This window comes from Siphateles boraxobius, unplaced genomic scaffold (assembly GCF_051911475.1).
Source record: "Siphateles boraxobius isolate OS27281-9 unplaced genomic scaffold, OSU_SipBor_1 6, whole genome shotgun sequence".
NCBI lineage: Eukaryota > Metazoa > Chordata > Actinopteri > Cypriniformes > Leuciscidae > Siphateles > Siphateles boraxobius.
Genome location: NW_027509186.1, coordinates 38,403,291 through 38,423,452, shown reverse-complemented (window position 1 = coordinate 38,423,452; position 20,162 = coordinate 38,403,291). Strand labels below are relative to the sequence as shown.

Here is a 20,162-nt window from a genome sequence, read left to right as displayed (position 1 = left end):
GTGTTGTGAATATTTGCAGCGTACGTGATGTGAAATCGACGAAGTTGTTTTCTGAATATGTAGTTGTTGTGGCGTTTGTATGAGTTTTCTGTATTTGCAGATGTTTTCTGAATATGTAGTTGTTGTGGCGTTTGTATGTGTTTTCTGAATTTGGAGATGTTTTCTGAATATGTAGTTGTTGTGGCGGCGTTTGCATGTGTTTTCTGAATTTGGAGGTGTTTTCTGAATACTATATGTAGTTGTTGTGGCGTTTGTATGTGTTGTGACCCTTCTCGGCCACCGTATACATGCCATCAAAGGCAACAAATTTATCTGGCAACAAATTCAATCAGCTAAAAAGGAGAGGAAGGAAATCCATGTGACATTCCTGGATTTGGCTAATGCATATGGTTCAGTGCCACATGAGCTTCTTTCGGCAGCATTTGATTTTTTTCAGGGTACCGATGTCGATAACAAATTTAGTGAAAGCCTATTTTGGAGATTTGCAATTTAGTTTCTCAACTCCAGAATTCAGCACTACATGGCAATGCTTAGAGGTTGTAATAATGGCAGGATGCACCATTTCTCCGCTGGCTTTTACCATGGCAATGGAAGTAATCACTAGGGCATCAAAATGGGCAGTAGGAGGAGAGCGCTTGGCTTCTGGGTTGCGACTACCACCAATCAGAGCATACATGGATGACATGACAACCATGACTACAACAGTAGCCTGCACTAATCGGTTATTGGCTAAATTAACCGATAACATTGAATGGGCACGAATGCAATTTAAGCCCTCTAAATCAAGGAGCATCTCGATAATTAAAGGCAAGGTAGTTTATAAAACATTCTTCATTAATGGTGAGGCAATACCAACAGTTTCTGAGAAGCCAGTGAAGAGTCTTGGGAGATGGTACGATGGGGATCTAAAGGACACAGTTCGAGTGGGAGAAGTTAGACGACAAGAAGTCGAAGGGTTGAAGAGCATAAACAGCTGCGCTCTACCAGGCTCTGGTGCTTTCAGTTTGGTCTACTGCTGAGGTTGCTGTGGCCACTGAGTGTGTACGAGATTTCTTTGACAACAGTGGATAAGCTGGAAGCGTTAATAATAACCATACATCAGGAAATGGTTGGGAGTTTCACGCTGCCTCAGCAGAGTGGGACTTTATAGTAAAGGAATATTGCAGCTGCCAGTCTCTGCTTTAACCGAAAAGAAAAGGTGTTAAAACCAATTCTTGCCCAGGACAATTGGAAGCTGCTAGGGACTGGAAAATGCTGGCTGATCTTGATCAACGGCTTATTTTTTCACCTGAGATTGCCACCACTAACCTCCGACCAGATGTTGTTTTGTGGTCTGGATCAGCACGCATTGTTCAACTGATAGAGTTAACAGTGCCATGGGAGGATGCTGTAGATGAGGCATATGAGAGGAAAAAACTACGATATGCTCAGCTGGCCACTGAAGCAGAACAGCGAGGATGGAGAGTCTGGGTTTATCCAGTGGAAGTGGGTTGTCGAGGATTTGTGGCACACTCCACAACCCGGATCCTCAGAGACGTCGGATTCAGTGGCCAAGAGTTGCGTCGCACAGTAAAGAACTTATCTGAAGTCGCAGAGAGGAGCAGCAACTGGCTGTGATTGAGACGGAAAGATTCTGGCTGGCAGTGTACAGGCCGCCACGCTACTGTTTCGAAGAATTCTTGAAAACTCGAAGAGTCTGTTTATTTGTATATAGTTTGCATTGTAGTTACACTCATTATGTTCCTGTGTATTTAGCGTGAAAGAGGATTAGTGTTTGGACAGATATTGTGTTTTGCGGTTGTATGCCATACGGAACCGTTGTCACTGAACCTGCTTTAAACGTCGACAGTGGGGCTCGACAGCCTTTGTCAAACGGGTTGGCGCGTATGGTCGGGTTATGGATAGATTGTGTTAAGGTCACATGTGAACTACGAGGAAGGACCAACCTCAGCAGCAGGAGGAATGTAAAGGTCATTAAGCTGGGCTCCGTTGAGTGGGGGATGGAGGGGGGTGACTCTGGGACGCCAGAGTCACTATTGAGCCCTCTTGAGGTGTCGTGGGCTAGTCGACGAAACACTGAGGACGGAAGGTGCCCACTTGAAGACCCTAGAGATGTCCCCTACTCAGCTCAATCCAGACGGTTGTCATGGGGGGACTGCACTGTGGTTGCAGCCGTTGTGTGTGCAAATATACTGCAGCTATTAACACCAGACAGAAGGAGATTCACATCACCATATGGAAAGAAGCGTAAATGATTGGAGAAGCATAGATTACTGTAAAGCTACGTCTTAGTTGGTGCTTATCTTGGCGAAAGCCTAGTACAAATCAGCATGAAGTTTTAACATCTACTCTCGTGTAATGGAAATCACTTTATTGTTGATCAAAGAAACAATATCCCCCATTAGCACATGCAGAAACTAAGAAACATATTTTTCTATTCAGATATTTATTTTAAGGAAAAATGACAAATGTTTAAATGTTCTACCTCAGATTTGTGAAATGTTCACCTGTTTGGCAAGTGTTTGTCATGATATGTTCTGACAATAAAGAGTAGTTTAAAACCATAATTAACGCTCTGGTTTCTACAACTTTCACTTAGGAGCAAAAATCTGCCTTTAAACTGGAAAGAAATAAAGATTTCACATTTATCGTGATAATTATCGATATCGACTAATATAAATTTTGACCATATCGCCCAGCCCTAATATGAAGGTGTGGCGAGCAGGACGAGGTCGATTGACGTGAGAGAACGGCGCGAGGCCGGTGGCGTGATTGGTAATGAATGACACCTGCGAGACGCACGGGTCTCGCATCTCTCACGGAGAAGCGGAAGCATAAAGGGGGAGCGACGACAGAGGAGATCGAGAGAGGACAGGCCTGTGTTTTATTTGATGTTTTGTTTCTGTTCGCTGTTGCCAGCAGTCGGCCGTGAGGGGCTGCTGGAAGTTTCTTTTGTTTTTGTATTTGTATTATTAAAAATGTTAAATGTTTGCCGGTTCCCGCCGCCTTCTTCCCATAACATCTGAACCCCGTTACATTGGTGCCAAAACCCGGGAGGAAGGAGGGGCACGCTGTCGGAGAGCCTCGCTGCTGAGGGGGATCGCGGTGCTGAGGAGTTCAGGCAGCACGAGGGACCCATGGCCGCCGATTGCTGCCCGAGGCGATGGTGCTGGAGCGATTGAACAGCTAGTGGGACGGAGACCTCGCTGCCGTGCTCCTGGGTCGAGGAGGGGTGCCTGCCGTCCGAGAGGGAGCGGAGGAGTCGCTCCCGTTCGCCGTGGGCCGGAGCCTGTTGCCGTCTGCCATGATGGGGGCGGAGCAGGGAACGGGGGACTCGCTGCCGGCTGCCCTCGACCGGAGGAGCCATCGCCGTCCGCCAGGAGGCGGAGGAGCGTCGAACCGTCCCCCAACGGATGTCCAGTACCATCGCATGGCACCGCGACTGAGTCTCTCAGCTGGCTGAGGACCGAGCGGCAGTGTGTCCGGGAACCGGACCAAGATTTTTTTTTTTCTCTCTCCCCTCTCTCGGATCTGTCGCTCCTCATGCTTCCGTCTCCGTTTCAGTCACCTCGTCGGACCATACCCCCCAGGGATCGCCGCCGCCGCCGGGGGGGAGTAGAGCGCAGTCTCGTGGGTACCCCCCGGCCTGCAAGGGGCAATGGGGGTATGTGGCGAGCAGGACGAGGTCGAGGGACGTGAGAGAACGGCGCGAGGCCGGTGGCGTGATTGGTAATGAATGACACCTGCGAGACGCAGCGGTCTCGCATCTCTCACGGAGGAGCGGAAGCATAAAGGGGGAGCGACGACAGAGGAGATCGAGAGAGGACAGGCCTGTGTTTTATTTGATGTTTTGTTTCTGTTCGGTGTTGCCAGCAGTCGGCCGTGAGGGGCTGCTGGCAGTTTCTTTTGTTTTTGTATTTGTATTATTAAAAATTTTAAATGATTGCCGGTTCCCGCCTTCTTCTTCCCATAACATCTGAACCCCGTTACAGAAGGTAATATAAATACACTTTAGAATAAATAGATAAAGCTATACAATGAATACACGTGAGCTTAAATGTTCAATTCTCTGTTTACCTTTATCAAATGTATAAATTAAAGGGATAGTTCACCAAAAATGAAAATTCTGTCAGTAATTACTCACCCTCATGTTGTTCCAACCCCATAAGACCTTCGTTCATCTTCGGAACACAAATTGAAATATTTTTGATGAAATCTGAGAGCTGGATCACTCCTCCATACTAGTCCATAGGCTTCTTCAGGGATTGAAACTTGCCGGCCTCGAAAAGTTATTAAAGACATCGTTAAAATAGTCCAAGTGACTACAGTGGCTCAATCTTAAGTTTATCAAACGACGAGAATACTTTTTGTGTGCAAAAACCCCCAAAAATAACGACTTTATTTCAACTATTCATTTCCTTATCGAGTCAGTTCACTAGTGTAATAGCGTAAGCTTCTGTTGTTGTATGTCACAACACAAGCATCACCCACATGACCAGCGTCGGCCAATAGTGAGCCTACGTGTAGCTCTACGCTATCATACTAAGTTAACTGACTAGAGGCCCACAGAGAAGGAAATGAATAGTTTAAATAAATTCTTTATTTTTGTTTGTTTTTGCACACAAAAAAGTATTCTCGTCGCTTGATACTCGCTTTGACTATTTTAACAATGTCTTTAATAACTTTTCGAGGCCGGCAAGTTTCAATCCCTGAAGAAGCCTATGGACTAGTATGGAGGAGTGATCCAGCTCTCAGATTTCATCAAACCTATCTTAATTCGTGTTCCGAAGATGAACGAAGGTCTTACGAGGTTGGAACAACATGAGGGTGAGTAAATACTGACAGAATTTTCATTTTTGGACGAACTATCCCTTTAACTTCACAACTTTTACTTGCACTGATATAGCAAGACTTTTTCTATTAGTGGTCCTCCTTCAAAGACAGCTATTTTCTTCTTGCTGTGTAAATTTGTTTCAATTCTTAATATTTTTCTCTCTCGTAATATTCTGCAGAAGAGAGAAGTGAATCGCTGCTTCTCTTGCAAGAAATGAATCAAAGTTTCACTTTCACTCTTTCTCAGCATGTGATTGGCTGTTCGCTACTGATGTCACACCTAAATTCCTAAACTAAGCCTGAATTGACAGATAAAGTTGATGATCAGTGTCATGGTACCAACAAAGCAAGGTTGGATTGGTTTGGTTTTGTCAACTCAAAACTAATCCTGTAACCCTGAGTTTGTTCAACTACCATCATGGTACAGGCCCCAGGTTAGCTGTGGAGAGTTAGTTACTATGGCGATGAACACTGCTAAAAGCCAAACCATTATCATGGTGCCTTAAACCCAGGGTTGGCACAAACAAAACTGAAACATACTTGGCCACCTAAACCGGCTTCACGGTATAATACCCAACTTTAATGGCATTTAAAGTGAATCAATTTCCAAATCAAGAAAACTATCAACTTTATTTTTCAGTTTTTTAATTGTTTAACATTTTACAGCGTCTATTATTTTCTAACTACAGCCACTGACTCTTTACAATCAACACAATATAGTAAACATTAGTAAATAAGTAAATTTCATGAATATGTCTTATTCAAGCAGATTTGGCCATTTTTACCAAGTAGGAAAGATACAAATAATTATTGACAGCATAAAAAAATTCTGAAGCTTCAAACACCACTCTTCTCTAAGCATTTCACCAAATTCACAAAGTTAAACTAGACATTGTGCTTTTGGGAGCAACACCATATTTTCTTCATCTCACACCATTTACTTGACTATTTACTTTACATGAAAATGAAATGTTGCTCATTGTGACTGTTTATGATATTTCCTCATGTGCTTGAGAAGGATTTTTGAATAACTAAAACTCTTCTCACACTGAGTACAGTGGTACGGCTTCTCTCCAGTATGAACTCGCTCGTGTGATTTCAGAGATCCAGATAGAGTGAAACTCTTGTCACAATATGAGCACTTGTAAGGTCTTTCTCCTGTATGAATTCTCTGGTGCAGTTTCAGTTGGTCATCTCTAGTAAAACTCTTCCCACAGTCACAACACACATGATCTTTCACTTCATTATGGGTTTTCTGGTGCCGTTTAAAACTGTCCAGTCGTGAAAAACTCTTTCCACAGAGAGAACACACATAAGGCCTCTCATCTGAATGAACTTTCAAGTGTTTTTTTAGATCTGATGATGAAATAAAATCTTTACCACACCGATCACAGTTAAATGGTTTTTCTCCAGTGTGAATGCGCACATGATAATTGAGATTAGTTAAATATCTGAAACTCTTCCCACACTGAGTACAGTAGTACGGCTTCTCTCCAGTATGAAGTCGCTCATGTGATTTCAGGGATACTGACTGAGTGAAAGTCTTGTCACATAATGAACACTTGTAAAGTTTCTCTCCAGTATGAATGGTTTGGTGCTGTTTCAGATTGTCAGCTCTAATAAAGCTCTTCCCACAGTCACAACACACATGGTCTTTCTCACCGGTGTGTGTTTTCTGGTGCTGTTTACAATGTTCCAGCCATGAAAAAGTCTTTCCACAAAATGAACATGCATAAGGCCTCTCGTTTGTGTGAATTATCAGGTGTTTGTGTAGAGTTGATACTGATTTAAAATCTTTACCACACTGATCACAGTTATAAGGCTTTTCTTCAGAGTGAATGCGCAGATGGTATTTGAGATCAGTTTTACTTTTGAAATTCTTCTCACACTGAGTACAGTGGTACGGCTTATCTCCAGTATGAATTCGCTCATGATATTTCAGGGATCCAGACTGAGTAAAACTCTTGTCACAATATGAGCACTTGAAAGGTTTTTCTCCAGTATGAATCCTCTGGTGCACATTCAGATGTCCAGTTGAAGTAAAGCTTTTCCCGCAGTAACAACACACATGATCTCTCACTTTATTATGTGTTTTCTGTTGTCGTTTACATTTTTCCTTTAATGAAAAACTCTTTTGAATTTTGATGTTGCAATGTTCCTCCTTAACTTCATGTAGTTTGTGTCTTTGCTCCACCTCCATCTGGTCTAAAACAAACATATTACAATAAGTTGAAGGAGGATAAATTAGAAAATTCTACGGAAACCTTTTTTAATAGCAGAAAACAACAGATCTCAGGTATTTTTATGAGTATCAAGTATCAGATCTTTAATGTGAGTTTAAGTTAGGAGGTTAGTTTGGTCATTTTTAATACAATCAAACAGATGTCAGATTATAATACATTTATGATCGTAGAGTTGCATTTTCTTTGTTATTATGATTATAGTGCTCATTATTCCCTTAATGTTTCTCAACAGTCAACAATGAAGAAACAAGAATAGACACCAACCTATTTGTTCCTCAGTATCTTCATGTTTTATTCTGGATGGTTCTGGATCACTCATGTCTTCAATCTCCTCTTTAATAAACTCCATCTTTAACAGTCACACAGATTTCAGCTGCTACTCCTGGAGTTTGTCCTTCTCTTGTAGGATGATGGGAATATTCCCAGTATTTATTGGTGAATTGTTGTGGGAGGGGCTTCACTGCAGGTGTGAACTGCGATCACTGTGTTTTTATCCAATCTGCATTTAAAAAGTACAGGGCCATCATGTTTGACTAAGCTGCTGAAAAACCTCTTTGTCTCCAAAAGTTCGCTGTTTTCAGCTCATTCATTATGGTGATGTCTGAGATCTTCAGTAATTGGCACATTAAATTGTTTTATTGGTGTCAACAGGCTGAAACAAACTACAGCATCATCACCTTTGAAATTTCACTTCAGTTCTTGTCTTTGCTCTTTCACTTCCACTGGGTCTGAAACATATTAAAATATTAAGTTGTTAGAATGAGTTCAAGGAGGATAAATGTGAATTTTCAAGTGAACCCTGATTTAATAACAGAAAACAAGTGAGATCTGTAAATCAAATATCAGATTTTTTTATGTACCAAAGGATAGTTCTGTCATCCTCTTGTTAATAGTCAAAAAGTGAATGACAACTGCTGTACAAGATTATGATCAAAGTGCATTTATGTCATATATTCCTAGATTATTTGCTTATTTTTCACAACTCTTATAATTGGTATCTAACAATATATAAACTAATAAAAACCAGCCAGTGATTATCATGCATTTAAACTAATTGAAACAAATCATAAATCAGCCTATTTTTACATTGAAAAGTATTTTTTTGTGTAGAAGGCAACTACACACTCTCAGAAATAAAGGTAGACGATGGTACAAATAATGTTCCTCAAAGAACAGTTTTGTACCTTTTCAATAAAAGTACCTTTAATGGTACAGGAAAGACCTCTGATGATACGGTTTGGTACCTTTTAAGGTACAATTGAAATTAAGGTACATAATTGTTCTCACATCAAGGGTAGTGATGCCAAACTACTGTTTAATTAGTGATTGGTTGCTGTGTTGAGTATTTGGCGTAGTAACAAGACGCTGATTGGCCGAAATCGCTTCAGCCGTTAAGGAATTTTCGAACTGACAGCGGATGCAGGCTACACGACTGCGCGGTTTATTTTAAATATCAAACTTGAAGACAAAATTAAAAGGTGAGTTCTGAACACTTATGTTTATACTTAGTTCACAAGTCGAAACTATAAATGTTTCAGCCACTTTACGCAAATTTAGCGAGTTAAATTCGCTTTGCACCAAATGCTTTTAGCCATTTGACTTGTATAACGTTACACTTTTTAAAGGACAATTCTGGCCAAAAATGAACCTGGGGTAAATAGCACATGGGTACCGAGTCGACCGTTCTCTGGGATGAGTTTTCATGATAATCGAATGTATCCAGTTTTATCTTTAGTTTTTACCACAGATTAGCTTATAACACTAGTATATAGGGCATAGAGTAAAGAAAAGAAAAAAACGCTAGTTAATACCACTAACAAGGCTCAAAATAGCTACACACTAACACGGTCAAATTGATTAGTTTAACAATCTCTATGAACGTTTTTGAAGCGTCAAAGTGGTAGTTGCGTAGCTGTCAATGGAGGGACACAAAACTCTCCCATTTCATTAAAAGATCTTAATTTGTGTTCCAAAGATGAACTAAAGTCTTGCGGGTTTGAAAACTACATGAGGGTGAGTAATTATTGACAGAATTTCCATTTTTGGGTGAACTAACCCTTTATTTACTTAATTTAAATTCAAAAATAATGTCCATGATTGGTTCATCTTATTTTTTAGTGAGCATCTTGCCTTTCACCATACAGTAGCCCTAGCTCTACTTTACACATTCAAGAGTGCATGACAAAATCTACTTCACATTGACCATGCTTAAATGCTGCTAAAGTGAAAGCAATAGTTTTGTAAACTTCTCTCATAGAAGTGCAAAGTATGGAGAGGATTTGCACCGTAAAATAGGGCTATCTGAAGTGTTAAGTGAATCATTTAAAACTGCTAATCTTTTTTTTGTGTGTGAAATGTAAAAATGCAGAAAGGTTTTTTTTTTGTGAAACTTTTTTTCTCTTATCTGCATTTCCGTTATTCCAGGAAATGGACCGAATGCATGCTGTGGTTAAATTAAGGTGTTTCCAGGATTCCTTAAAGGTATAGTTAACATAAAAATGATTTCTGTCATTAATTACTCACCCTTACGTCGTTCCAAACCCGTAAGACTTTTGTTTATCTCCGAAAACACAAATTAAGATATGTTTGATTTGATTTTTTTACTTTTTCAAAGTTTTTTTTGTTCCTCCATTGGGAGCCTTCGCAACTAATCCATTCAAGCCCCAGAAAGGTAGTAAAGACACCATTAAAGTAATCCATGTGACTCCAGTGGTTTAACCTCAATTTTATGAAATGATACAAGTGCTTTGTTTTGCGCAAAACAAAAATCATAATTTACCTCTATATTTAGAAAATAATATAGTCTAAAGCAAATTCACAGTACAGCTTCCGGTCTTGAGTCAACACAATAAGCATGCTCCCCCTACTGGATTGCAGGTCAGTATTTTCCTAAATAAAGTGGTAATTAGGTGTTCAAGTACGAAGTGCTGAAAACCTATTGTAAAAATTCCCCTAAAACGCATCGTGCAGCCCAAACCGTAAGGCCTAGAGACTTAAAACTCGGCCAGATGGTAGGCCACACTTTTGTGGAGAACCTATCAGAGTATGACCCCGATTGGCCAATAGGTGGCGCTACAGCAACCAAAAGTACTAAATTGCTCATAAGTCATCGACCGTTGGTCCTAGCCTCAAGCTTTTTACATCACTGTGATCCTTGGCTCAAGACGGACAATATGTATATCGATTCCGGTTAGGCACACACAAAAAAAGTTATGTCGGATTTTGTCCAAAACCTACTTTTGCAAACTAGTCCCTGGTTTTTCGCCCGATCGGAACCAAACCAGTCTAGGCCTATTCTCTGGACTCTCTAGATCAATAATTATCGAAAAAAAAAGTTCAAATTTTGCAATTGGGTGGCTGTAACAGGGTCATTTAGAAAAGGGGCATGGCAAAATACAGTCAAAAGCCTATAAATCATAAATAAAAACTCAGAACTTCACAAAAATTGATGAGCATATGTGTCATAACATGGTGAAGAAGCATGCAAAGTTTCATGGAGATCGGACCATAGGTGGCGCTATAACTGTCAAAAACGTCTCATTATTATTAGGTGTTTAAGCACGAAGTGCTGAAAACCTATTGTAATTGCTATTTGAAAAAAAAGAAATTCCCCTAAAACGCATCGTGCAGCCCAAACCGTTAGGCCCAGCGACTTGAAACTCGGCCAGATGGTAGGCCACACTTTTGGGGAGAACCTATCAGACTATGAACCCGATTGGCCCATAGGTGGCGCTACAGCAACCAAAAGTACTAAATTGCTCATAACTCATAGACCGTTGGTCCTAGCACTAATGTTAAAAAACATCATAAAATCATTATAGAATGTGGTATATCATGGTAAATCATCCTATAACATGGTAAATCATGCTAGAATCATATTAAATCATACTAGAATGTGTTCAATTGTGGTAAACCATGCTAGAGCAGGGTAAATCATGGTGAATCATACTAGAACTTGGTATATCATGGTAAACTATGGTAAATCATGCCAGATTCATGGTAAATCATACTGGAACATGGTAAATCATGAAAAATCACACTAAAGTTTGGTATATCATGGCAAATCATGCTAAAACAAGGTCTATTCCATCTATGATGTCAGTGGTTAAATGCTTGCTACATGAAACTTAATGTCTTTTGATGCTTTTGAGCTTAACTGCCTTAACTGCTTGAACACCGATAAATGCTGCTTGCAGCTTTAATTATTTATTATATTTTTTAACATTTTTTATATTTATTTTTATCAAAAAAAGCACCGCTTCATAAAATTGGTTAAACTGAAAATCCGTTATAGAATCACATTGCATGGATGCCAGACGAGATGTTGCAGGATTTGTACTTCACCCAAAAAATTGAAACAGTTGATGGGGTCAACACATTGACTTCCATAGTATCAAAAAATATATACTATGGAAGTCAAATGGGGCCCATCAACTGTTTCAATTCTCAAAATATCTTCTTTTGCATTCAGGTGAAGAAAGAAACTCAAACAGGTTTGGAACAACTTGAGGGCGAGTAAATGACAGAATTTTCAGTTCTAGAGGTCAAATTTTAGCTTGTCATTGGGAGTATAAATTTAATCCATTAACTTCTGTCTTTTCTACGGATGGGTATCGTTAAGGTTTTAACTGTATCACTACTCTTACCGATACTGCTTATCGATCCGGTACTTTAGCGGTATTCTTATTGGTTCTTTTTGTTGTGTTTTTTTTTTTTTTTTTTACATTCAGGTAATAATTCAAATTTACTTTATATTTTGAAATGTAAAATATCTATAGCAAAAGAAAAAGTAATGCTTTAACAAAACGAATAAAATTGTGTTGTGCGTGCTGTGGCTCCGTGTGAGAGATCTCTCTCTCTCTTCTGGACTGTGAATAGCAAAATTGCATCACAAACAAATGCTTTAATAATATTATATATAGAACTGGCTGGGGAGATAAACATGTTCAAGATAACGTCTTTATAGCAATAATAAATAGAACGTGTATTTTCTTAATTTCTCCAGTACCGACAGCAGAACCGATAACGTCCGAGGTTATCGATACAGCGGTCTTTCAAAATTCAGCCCCGGGGCCCGTTTAATACCGGGTTTCGGTACCCATCCCTAGTCTTTTCTAATACTGATTCTTCATTTTGTTCAGGGAGAACTGGCTACATCACAACACTGTGCAGATTTTGGGAAGGTCTTGACTGGACGTGTCTTCAGTTAGAGGAGAATCTTCAGCCGTGTAAAAATGGAGGGATCTGAAATTGCCGAGTAGTTGGGGTAGAGGATGGTGTTTAAAAAAAATAAAAATAAAGGGTAAAATCCAAGGGTATTGTGTGAAAATGGGGGGAAAAAACAAGTCTAGCTTTGTTGTAGATGAGAAAATATATTTTATGTACTGTAACATTTTAGTGTAATTGCATTTTTAATTCTTTCAAATCGTTTTAAAGAAGTGATATTCCTTTAAGTCTTTATTGTATTGTGAAGTCTGATTTATTTACATAAAGAAATACTTTATGTAAGTTGGAACGAAATATTCAAACATTCATATGTATTTGATATGTATTTACAGTACTAATTAAATCGATGCCTTTTGGATTCAGTTGTTGAATGTGTATGTTATTCAATAGGAAATCAGCCTTTAATAGTTCTCAAAGGAACATATTTGACACAGTTAAGGTACAGAGGGGCTTGTCACTGGGGTGGTACATTAAAGGATCAAATTTGTACCTTTGATAAAGGTACAATATTGTTGTAGCCTACCAACAAGTTTTAAAAAACAAAAGTTACATTTTGAAGTAATATATTAGTGTAGCACACAATCTTATACAGCTGGTAAGGTAACTATGTTCTGTAGCATCTGCGCTATGTTGCTAAAACTATCTTTTGGATCTATCTGTTTATTTGCCAAATCCATGTCACAGGTTATAATATGCAAAGGTCTAAACATTAATCAATTCATTTTGCAGTAAGTAGTTATACTAACCAAAAATAAAGGCTTAAACGTTTAAAAAATGCACATTTAAGGGGATCACTCCTCTTTGGGTGAAAGATTTCATACAGCTTCCAAAGTGGCCACCAGACAGTGTGAACACAGATACCCATATCTCAGTGTGCAATGGTCTGATTTGCTTGAAATTACAGGCGGTATGTAGTAACAAACACATCAATTGTTAAGACATCAAGTAGGATACAACATTTTTTTCTTTTTATAATCTGAGCTGAAATAATGGTAGTGTGCTTAATGGGTACTTAAGCTTAATAGGTACATTTACCCATATATATATATATATAAGGGTCATTCCTGCGATTCGGTAATATTTCAGTCCTCTAGATTTTTGAAAGTGGTGGTTCACCAAAATGAAATGTTAAAAGCTTTTCACAATACCTTGGTATATCCTTTATAATGAATACAAATAATTATTGCATTTAAATAATTTTTATCATTAAAAAAAATCTTATTTCTGTCTTACAGCAAGCATTTTGTCATGTCCCTGAGGCTCTTCGCTGAATTTGTACTTTGAAAATAATTAATAAAATGTGCACAGTGTCTATAATTTTCGGCAATAATGCTAGTATTTATTTGTTTTCTTTGCTTTTGAAAATAATTTTTTTTTAAAAAATGCAAAATATTTGATAAAAAACAACTTATAAAGTTATGTCCCTCAGTCTGAACTCAACCCCGTCACGCCAACATTCTCCGCCCATAATAATTTAGACTCCACCAATATGTGACATCATTCACAGGAGGTTGCATCATTCAGCTCTCTTCAACAGCATGGTGCAGAAGAAGGTGAGTGATATCACACTTTTAATTCATTTTTTGAGGTGTATTATAGTCAGGGTGGGTACTGTCAGGCTTAACAACTCAACCCCATCACATACAATTAAGATGGAAAATTATGACTTTTCAATTTTATTTTAATCCATAAAAATCTAAAATATACTTATTTCATTGGCTGCCATGTGGCCCACTCTTCTACACCACATTAAGAGCAGTGGCAATTTTGAGCAAAAAAACTCAACTCCGTCACACTCAACCCCGTCACATATGTCATTGTTTCGGGGTTGTAAACTTTGTGACAGGGTTGAGTTATTCACTTAATTTAATCAATGATTTCAATTTAAAAGTTTAATTTCAGTAAATATATTATTACGAACTCATATCTTAACTCATATTTTTGTTATAGATAAAATATTTGATGTAATGTTTCCACTTAAACTTCAACAGGCATCCAGTCAGAAATGGCACCCACATTAACAGGAGAGAGGCAAAGGCAGTTTCGTGCATGCAGAGATGCTGACCCAGAAAAAAGGGCACAGTTCCTTGAGAGAGAGAAGCAGAGATGGAGAAGGAATGTTGAGGCAGGAAAGAAAAAAAACAATAAGTGTCCTAAGTGAGAGAGCATAGCGCCAGAGGCGGGGAAAACTGGGAAAACCGGGGAAAACCTCTTTTCCACGAGATATTGAAGACGAAAATTATCCTTAATTTTGAATTAATGTAAAACGCGTTGCGGCAGCATGCAGACATAGGCAAGACAGCTTGCGTGCCTATTGTCTGTCCTGCCGCAACTGCAGCAGCCTATCGAGAAAGGCCCTGCGTGACGCAATATCCAATGGGGGCACTTCGCGCCCACTAAGTCACCTCCTGGCTGAGCGGGCGTAGCCTGGACCTATAAATACGGCTCGATGGGCTGATATAATCTTTTTTCATCGCCAAAGCGAACCAGAGCATGTTGCAGGCACGGCAAAGATGCGCAGTACTCGTTCCCTCTTCTAGAGAGAACCGAGGTTACGTCAGTAACAGAGTACGTTCTCTTACGAGAGGTTCTCTCGTACTGTGCAATATCTTACGCTAGGGGAACTCAGTGTAAAGCGCCATGCGTGCTGGGATCCAAGCCCAGCCTGCCGCCATACAGATATCCTGTAAGGTAATCCCGCTAGACCAAGCCCACGACGAGGCCATGCCTCTTGTGGAGTGCGCTCTAACACCTAAAGGACACTCCAAGCCTCTAGATGTGTATGCCAGCGCTATGGCATCAACTATCCATCTTGATAGGCTCTGTTTCGATGTGGCTAGTCCCTTAGCACGTCCGCTGAACAAAACAAAGAACTGCTCAGTCTGTCTGAAAACAGACGAGCGAGACACATAAGCTCTTAACGCCCTGACTGGGCAAAGGAAGCTCGCGTCCTTTTCCTCGTTGTAAACCGGCAGGGCAGACAAGGAAATAACCTGAGCCCTGCACGGTGTGTTGAGGGATTTAGGCACGTATCCGTGTCTTGGTTTGAGTATGACTTTCGAGTCATTTGGCCCAAACTCCATACACGTCGCGCTCACTGAGGGCCCTTGTAAATCCCCTATGCGCTTCACTGAAGCAAGAGCCATAAGAAACACTGTCTTGAATGACAGGACGGGATTGGCTCGAACAGGGCACCTTTCATGGCTTCCAAAACCGTGGAAAGGTCCCACATGGGGACTGAGGGGTGTCTGGGAGGATTCTTCCCTTATACAGTAGCTCTTCAAGGAAGGAGAGCACTTCCGTAATCCCGCAGTCTAGGGATGAACAGCCTCGGGCTTTGCACCAGCCAGAAAACAGACCATATCGAGCAATAGAGCCGTCTAGTAGATGGCGCTCTAGCCTGCGTGATCGTGTTTAACACTCCCTCTGGGAGGTTTGCGGGTACCCGTTGATGGCCCATGCGTGCAGGGACCCCAGTTCCGGGTGAGGATGCCAAATCGAGCCCTTGGCCTGATAGAGGAGGTCTTTCCTCATCGGTATTGGCCATGGGGCAGTGCTGGTCAGCTGCATCAGAACTGGAAACCAGGGTTGGTTTTTCCAGAGCGGAGCCACAAGTAGCACTGAGCATCCTTTTTCCCTGATTTGTTCCAATACCTGAGGCAGGAGCGAGACCGGGGGAAAAGCATAGAGTGCAGGCTTTTGCACAATTCAGAATTGAATTGAGAATGACTCCTAAATTTAATTCTTGAATTTTAATTGAATTTGAATTGATGTCAAAAACAGGATCTAGAATTAAAATTCGAATTTGAATTAAAGGAAGCAGAATTGCAATTCAAAACAAATTCTAAGAAATTCATATAGATATTTTAAGTGAAGTGTTTAACAATGAAGCTTTACAGTATATGTCAGATATGATTGCATTACATATTCTATAAATGATATTAGTTTGAACTACTTGTACAGATTACATTAACAGGAAATATTTTCCCCCAGCAATGAATGTTAAAAGCTCTAGTCACAGAACAAATAATTAAGTTTGATTTATTGTAATTGTAATTTTGTGGAACATGATAGAACATGACTCCCAGAATTACTTTAGTAAATCTTTAGAAGAAAAAAAAACAATTTTAGGTGGACATTTGTTTGTATATATATATATATATATATATATATATATATATATATATATATATATATATGTATATATATATATAGGTTGAGGAGTGAGTTAACTGTAATGAAATTATGTTATTGAATTACAAAATGAATGTAATTGTATTTAGTTGTATTACTGAGGTGAAATGTTTAATTTAATTAGTTACTAATCAAATTAAAAGGAAATTGATTTACATTGATAAAGTAATCCAAATAAAATAATCCAAACCATATTTATAATAGGTAACTTATAACAGTTAGCAATTACATTTCCAAAGTAACCTTCCTAACGCTGAATGTATGTGAGATTCAACATATTCTTTCTGTTGTGTGAGTAGTGTGAGCACCCGTCACGCTTTGTGTTGTGCCGCACAGCATTTTCACCCCTTGTTCCTCACATTGCATATTGAGAAAATGTCCCGCATTTTGTTTTTAATTATCATATTAAGAAAATGTGCATGCGTTCTTTTCATATCCAATGGTTGAAAAGAAAGGAGTAAACACAGTCACTAGTAGGTTGTCAATCAAAATGTTGAGCGGTGATTCGTTCATGTGTTCCCTGTCAGAAACCAAATGGATAATTCGGTAAATGAAATTTTTAATTTAACAGAATTTATCAATTTATTGCCTGCTGTAGTTGTTTTAATTCACATCCTTTCTAAAAATATGAAAGTGTTTGGTGTAATATATTCTTAATATATAAGGCTGTCAATAAACTATTTTCATGTTGTTTTATATTTTATTTGTTCATTATCTATTTTGTTGGATTTTAGTTGGACTTAGTCAGAACTGTTTCAAAAATAGTGATCTACATGATGCTGCTTCCTTGCTCAGTGATGTTGAATTTAAATGGCAAGTAAAATAAAGACATGTTATGTTACATTGGTGATGTAATTGTGTTGTCTGGAAGGGACTAAATAACAAAGTATATTTATCAGCTGAAATGCAGAATACAAATGTTTTTATTAAGTTAAATGGACATTATATAACAGTTTCAGGTTATGTTTTAGTGTTGGTAACATGTCCCACATCGTCCCACATTTGGTTTGTTTGATGGTGGTCACCCTATGTGTGACTGTGTAGAATTTCTTTGAATTGCCATGAATTTAATTCCACTTCCTGTCATTCAAATTCAAATTCAACTTCCTGTGGTGCGGAGTCAATTCAATTAAAATTGGTCAATTCTGAAATTCTGAATTTTGCACAAGCCTGATAGAATGGTCAGCGGGGCCAGACATGGGCCAGCGCATCCCTGCTCTTGGAGAAAAACTCCGGACAGTGAGCGTTTTCTTGAGACGCAAACAGGTCTACCTGCGCTCTGCCGAATGTCTCCCACAGCAGTAGGACCGTCTGCGGGTGCAGAGACCATTCTCCTGCTGGAATATTGTTTCTGGACAGTCTGTCTGGTCCCAAATTCAGCTGTTCAGTCACATGTGCTGCTCTCAGTGAGCGCAGATTGTGCTGAGCCCAGACCAGGAGGCATTCCGTCAGCCTGTAAAGGTTTCGGGACCTGACGCCACCCTGGTGATTTATGTAGGCCACCACTGACATGTTGTCTGAGCGGACAAAGACGTGGTGACCTTTTATTTGGGGACAAAAATGCCTCAGCACGTTGTCGACTGCCATCATTGCTAGACAATTTATGTGTAGGAGCTTCTCTCGTTCTGACCACTGGCCACAGAACGGTTTGCCCTCGAGCAGCGCTCCCCATCCCGAGGTGGAGGCATCCGTGGACACCACCTTCACACTCGAGGAAGTCCCCAGGTTTACACCTGACTGGTACCAGTCGCTCGTCTCCAAGGTTTCAGAGCTGTAACGCATTTCTGATCGACCTTGAGGCGAAGTAGACCGGAGGCCCATGCCCGAGGTGGTACTCGAGCTTTTAGCCATAACTGCAGCGGGCGCATGCGAAGCAGACCCAACTAGAGTACTGATGATGATGCTGAGGCCATGAGACCCAGCATTTTCTGAAACCATCTGAGCGGGACTATAGTGCCGCAGCGGAAGGATTTTGTGATGCACTGAACTTTCAGTCTGCGCTCTGGCGACAATCGCGCTGTCATAGACATAGTGTTCGAGTAATATGGTCCTGTGTTCTATGAGTTCTGATTGTGATCTTTTTTCTTACTAAAATAAAGAGACCACGGACAAACAATTTGGATATTTGTAACTTCCATCATATACAAATGTGAAAATTATCATAAATTTTACATTTTAAGTCATTGAATTGGTATGAGGGACACATGAGCAGTAGGTAGATGTTTGTTTTATAACAAGTTTTGTGTAAAATCCTGTTTAAACTAATTCAATTTTGTCCGTTACGGGGTTGAGAATAAAAGGTGTACAAATCTGAAAAAAACTGAAAATAATAAATAGTCTTTAATGCCTGAGATGGGAAAATATGATTTTTTGAAGGTTTGATATGTACCTAATAATGTGGGGTATTTAGAATGTAATCATATGCAGTTCAAAAATTAAAAAAGTCCAAGTTGAAATATTACCGAATCCCAGGAATGACCCATATACAACCACAGACACACTAATTAAATTAAAGACTAAATTCTCTAGATTAGAGCACTAGCCTTAGCTCTACATTATGGACCATTATTAATATTATTAATATCAATGTTAACATCAATTCTTACATTAGAAACTACCGTTAATGAAGATTTCGTGTTTTGTTTATTGCGTAGTAACACTAAACCTGAGCACATAATGTGTTAATTAATAGTCAAATACCTCATATCTCAAGCTTGTTCATGTAATCGTTCACGTGTGGCTCTTACACGGTCGTTAAAGCATCTCGGATTAAATGAACAAATATTAAACTGGTCTTCAACGTTTCAGCGCTCGTGTCCCTCTTCTGCGCATACTCTTGTTCTTTTGAATTTACATGGCAAACTAGAAACCTTTTTAGTGTATTACTGCCACCTATTGGATGTTTACATGCACTAATTTTTGTAAGTGAAACCAATCCGATTTTAGATTTTGAAAGCTCGGTTTATAAGAACCCTAAACTTTGCAATGCAACGCCCATATTGGTTTACATGTGTATTACGTGCAGTCTGAATCTAAACAAACATTAAGCGCATGCGCAGTGCGTCAGTCGCCGCTTTCAGAACCGGAGAAAGACAGACAAAAAAATGAAATCACAAGATATTTCTAGCTAATTTCAGTCTCTTCTAGGGTCGTATACTCACCAATGACAATGAGGTCCGGACCTCGACATTTTTATGTATATAATAATAGGCTATAATAAAGGTCTTGAAGAAATTGCCAGATCTTAACTCTATTTTGATTCTGCAGGGATATTGTACAACGCCAGGTCCAGGATAACCATCCTTCTCATCTGAGCTCCTCAGTCTAACAGCGCTCGTCACTGTCAACATGGTTGAGATGACAAATTAAATCAAAGTAGGCGGGGCTTATTGTTCACAGAAGCTGCTGAGCGCGAATTCCAGAGTGACGTTTCAGTTAACGGTAATAAAGTACGAGATAACATGTAAGTAGCTAAACTAAACATTAATATTTAACAACTGTTTTATGATAGAAATGTTAAACGACCGACAGAAATAATCATGTGAACAAACTAATAAACTGTTGTTCAGGGCTCTCAAGTCTCACGCATTGGGCGTGAGACACACGCATTTCAACCCGTTCACACGCTCACACGCCACACCTGTATTTCTCACGCTGAGGAGTAAG

General features: G+C 39.5%; 2 protein-coding genes across 1 annotated transcript; both read right to left on the bottom strand.

Annotated features, from left to right (window-relative positions):
• Window positions 1-20,162, bottom strand: part of LOC143715444 (uncharacterized) — a 261,819-nt gene that overhangs the window by 165,259 nt on the left and 76,398 nt on the right.
• LOC143715399 (uncharacterized) lies at window positions 5,462-19,559 on the bottom strand. Its single transcript, XM_077207156.1, has 4 exons — window positions 19,197-19,559; window positions 7,754-7,804; window positions 7,341-7,575; window positions 5,462-7,038 (listed from the first exon to the last, which is right to left on the bottom strand). Exons 3-4 carry the CDS (start codon window positions 7,423-7,425, stop codon window positions 5,810-5,812), a joined length of 1,314 nt encoding a protein of 437 aa, XP_077063271.1. The 5' UTR covers window positions 7,426-7,575; window positions 7,754-7,804; window positions 19,197-19,559; the 3' UTR covers window positions 5,462-5,809.

Bases quoted from the DNA above. Each gene is read 5' to 3' on its own strand.
- LOC143715399 (XM_077207156.1), bottom strand. From the start codon at position 7,425: ATGGAGTTTATTAAAGAGGAGATTGAAGACATGAGTGATCCAGAACCA. The intron at 7,039-7,340 runs GTTGGTGTCTAT...TGTTTGTTTTAG, and splicing joins AGATACTGAGGAACAAATAG to ACCAGATGGAGGTGGAGCAA.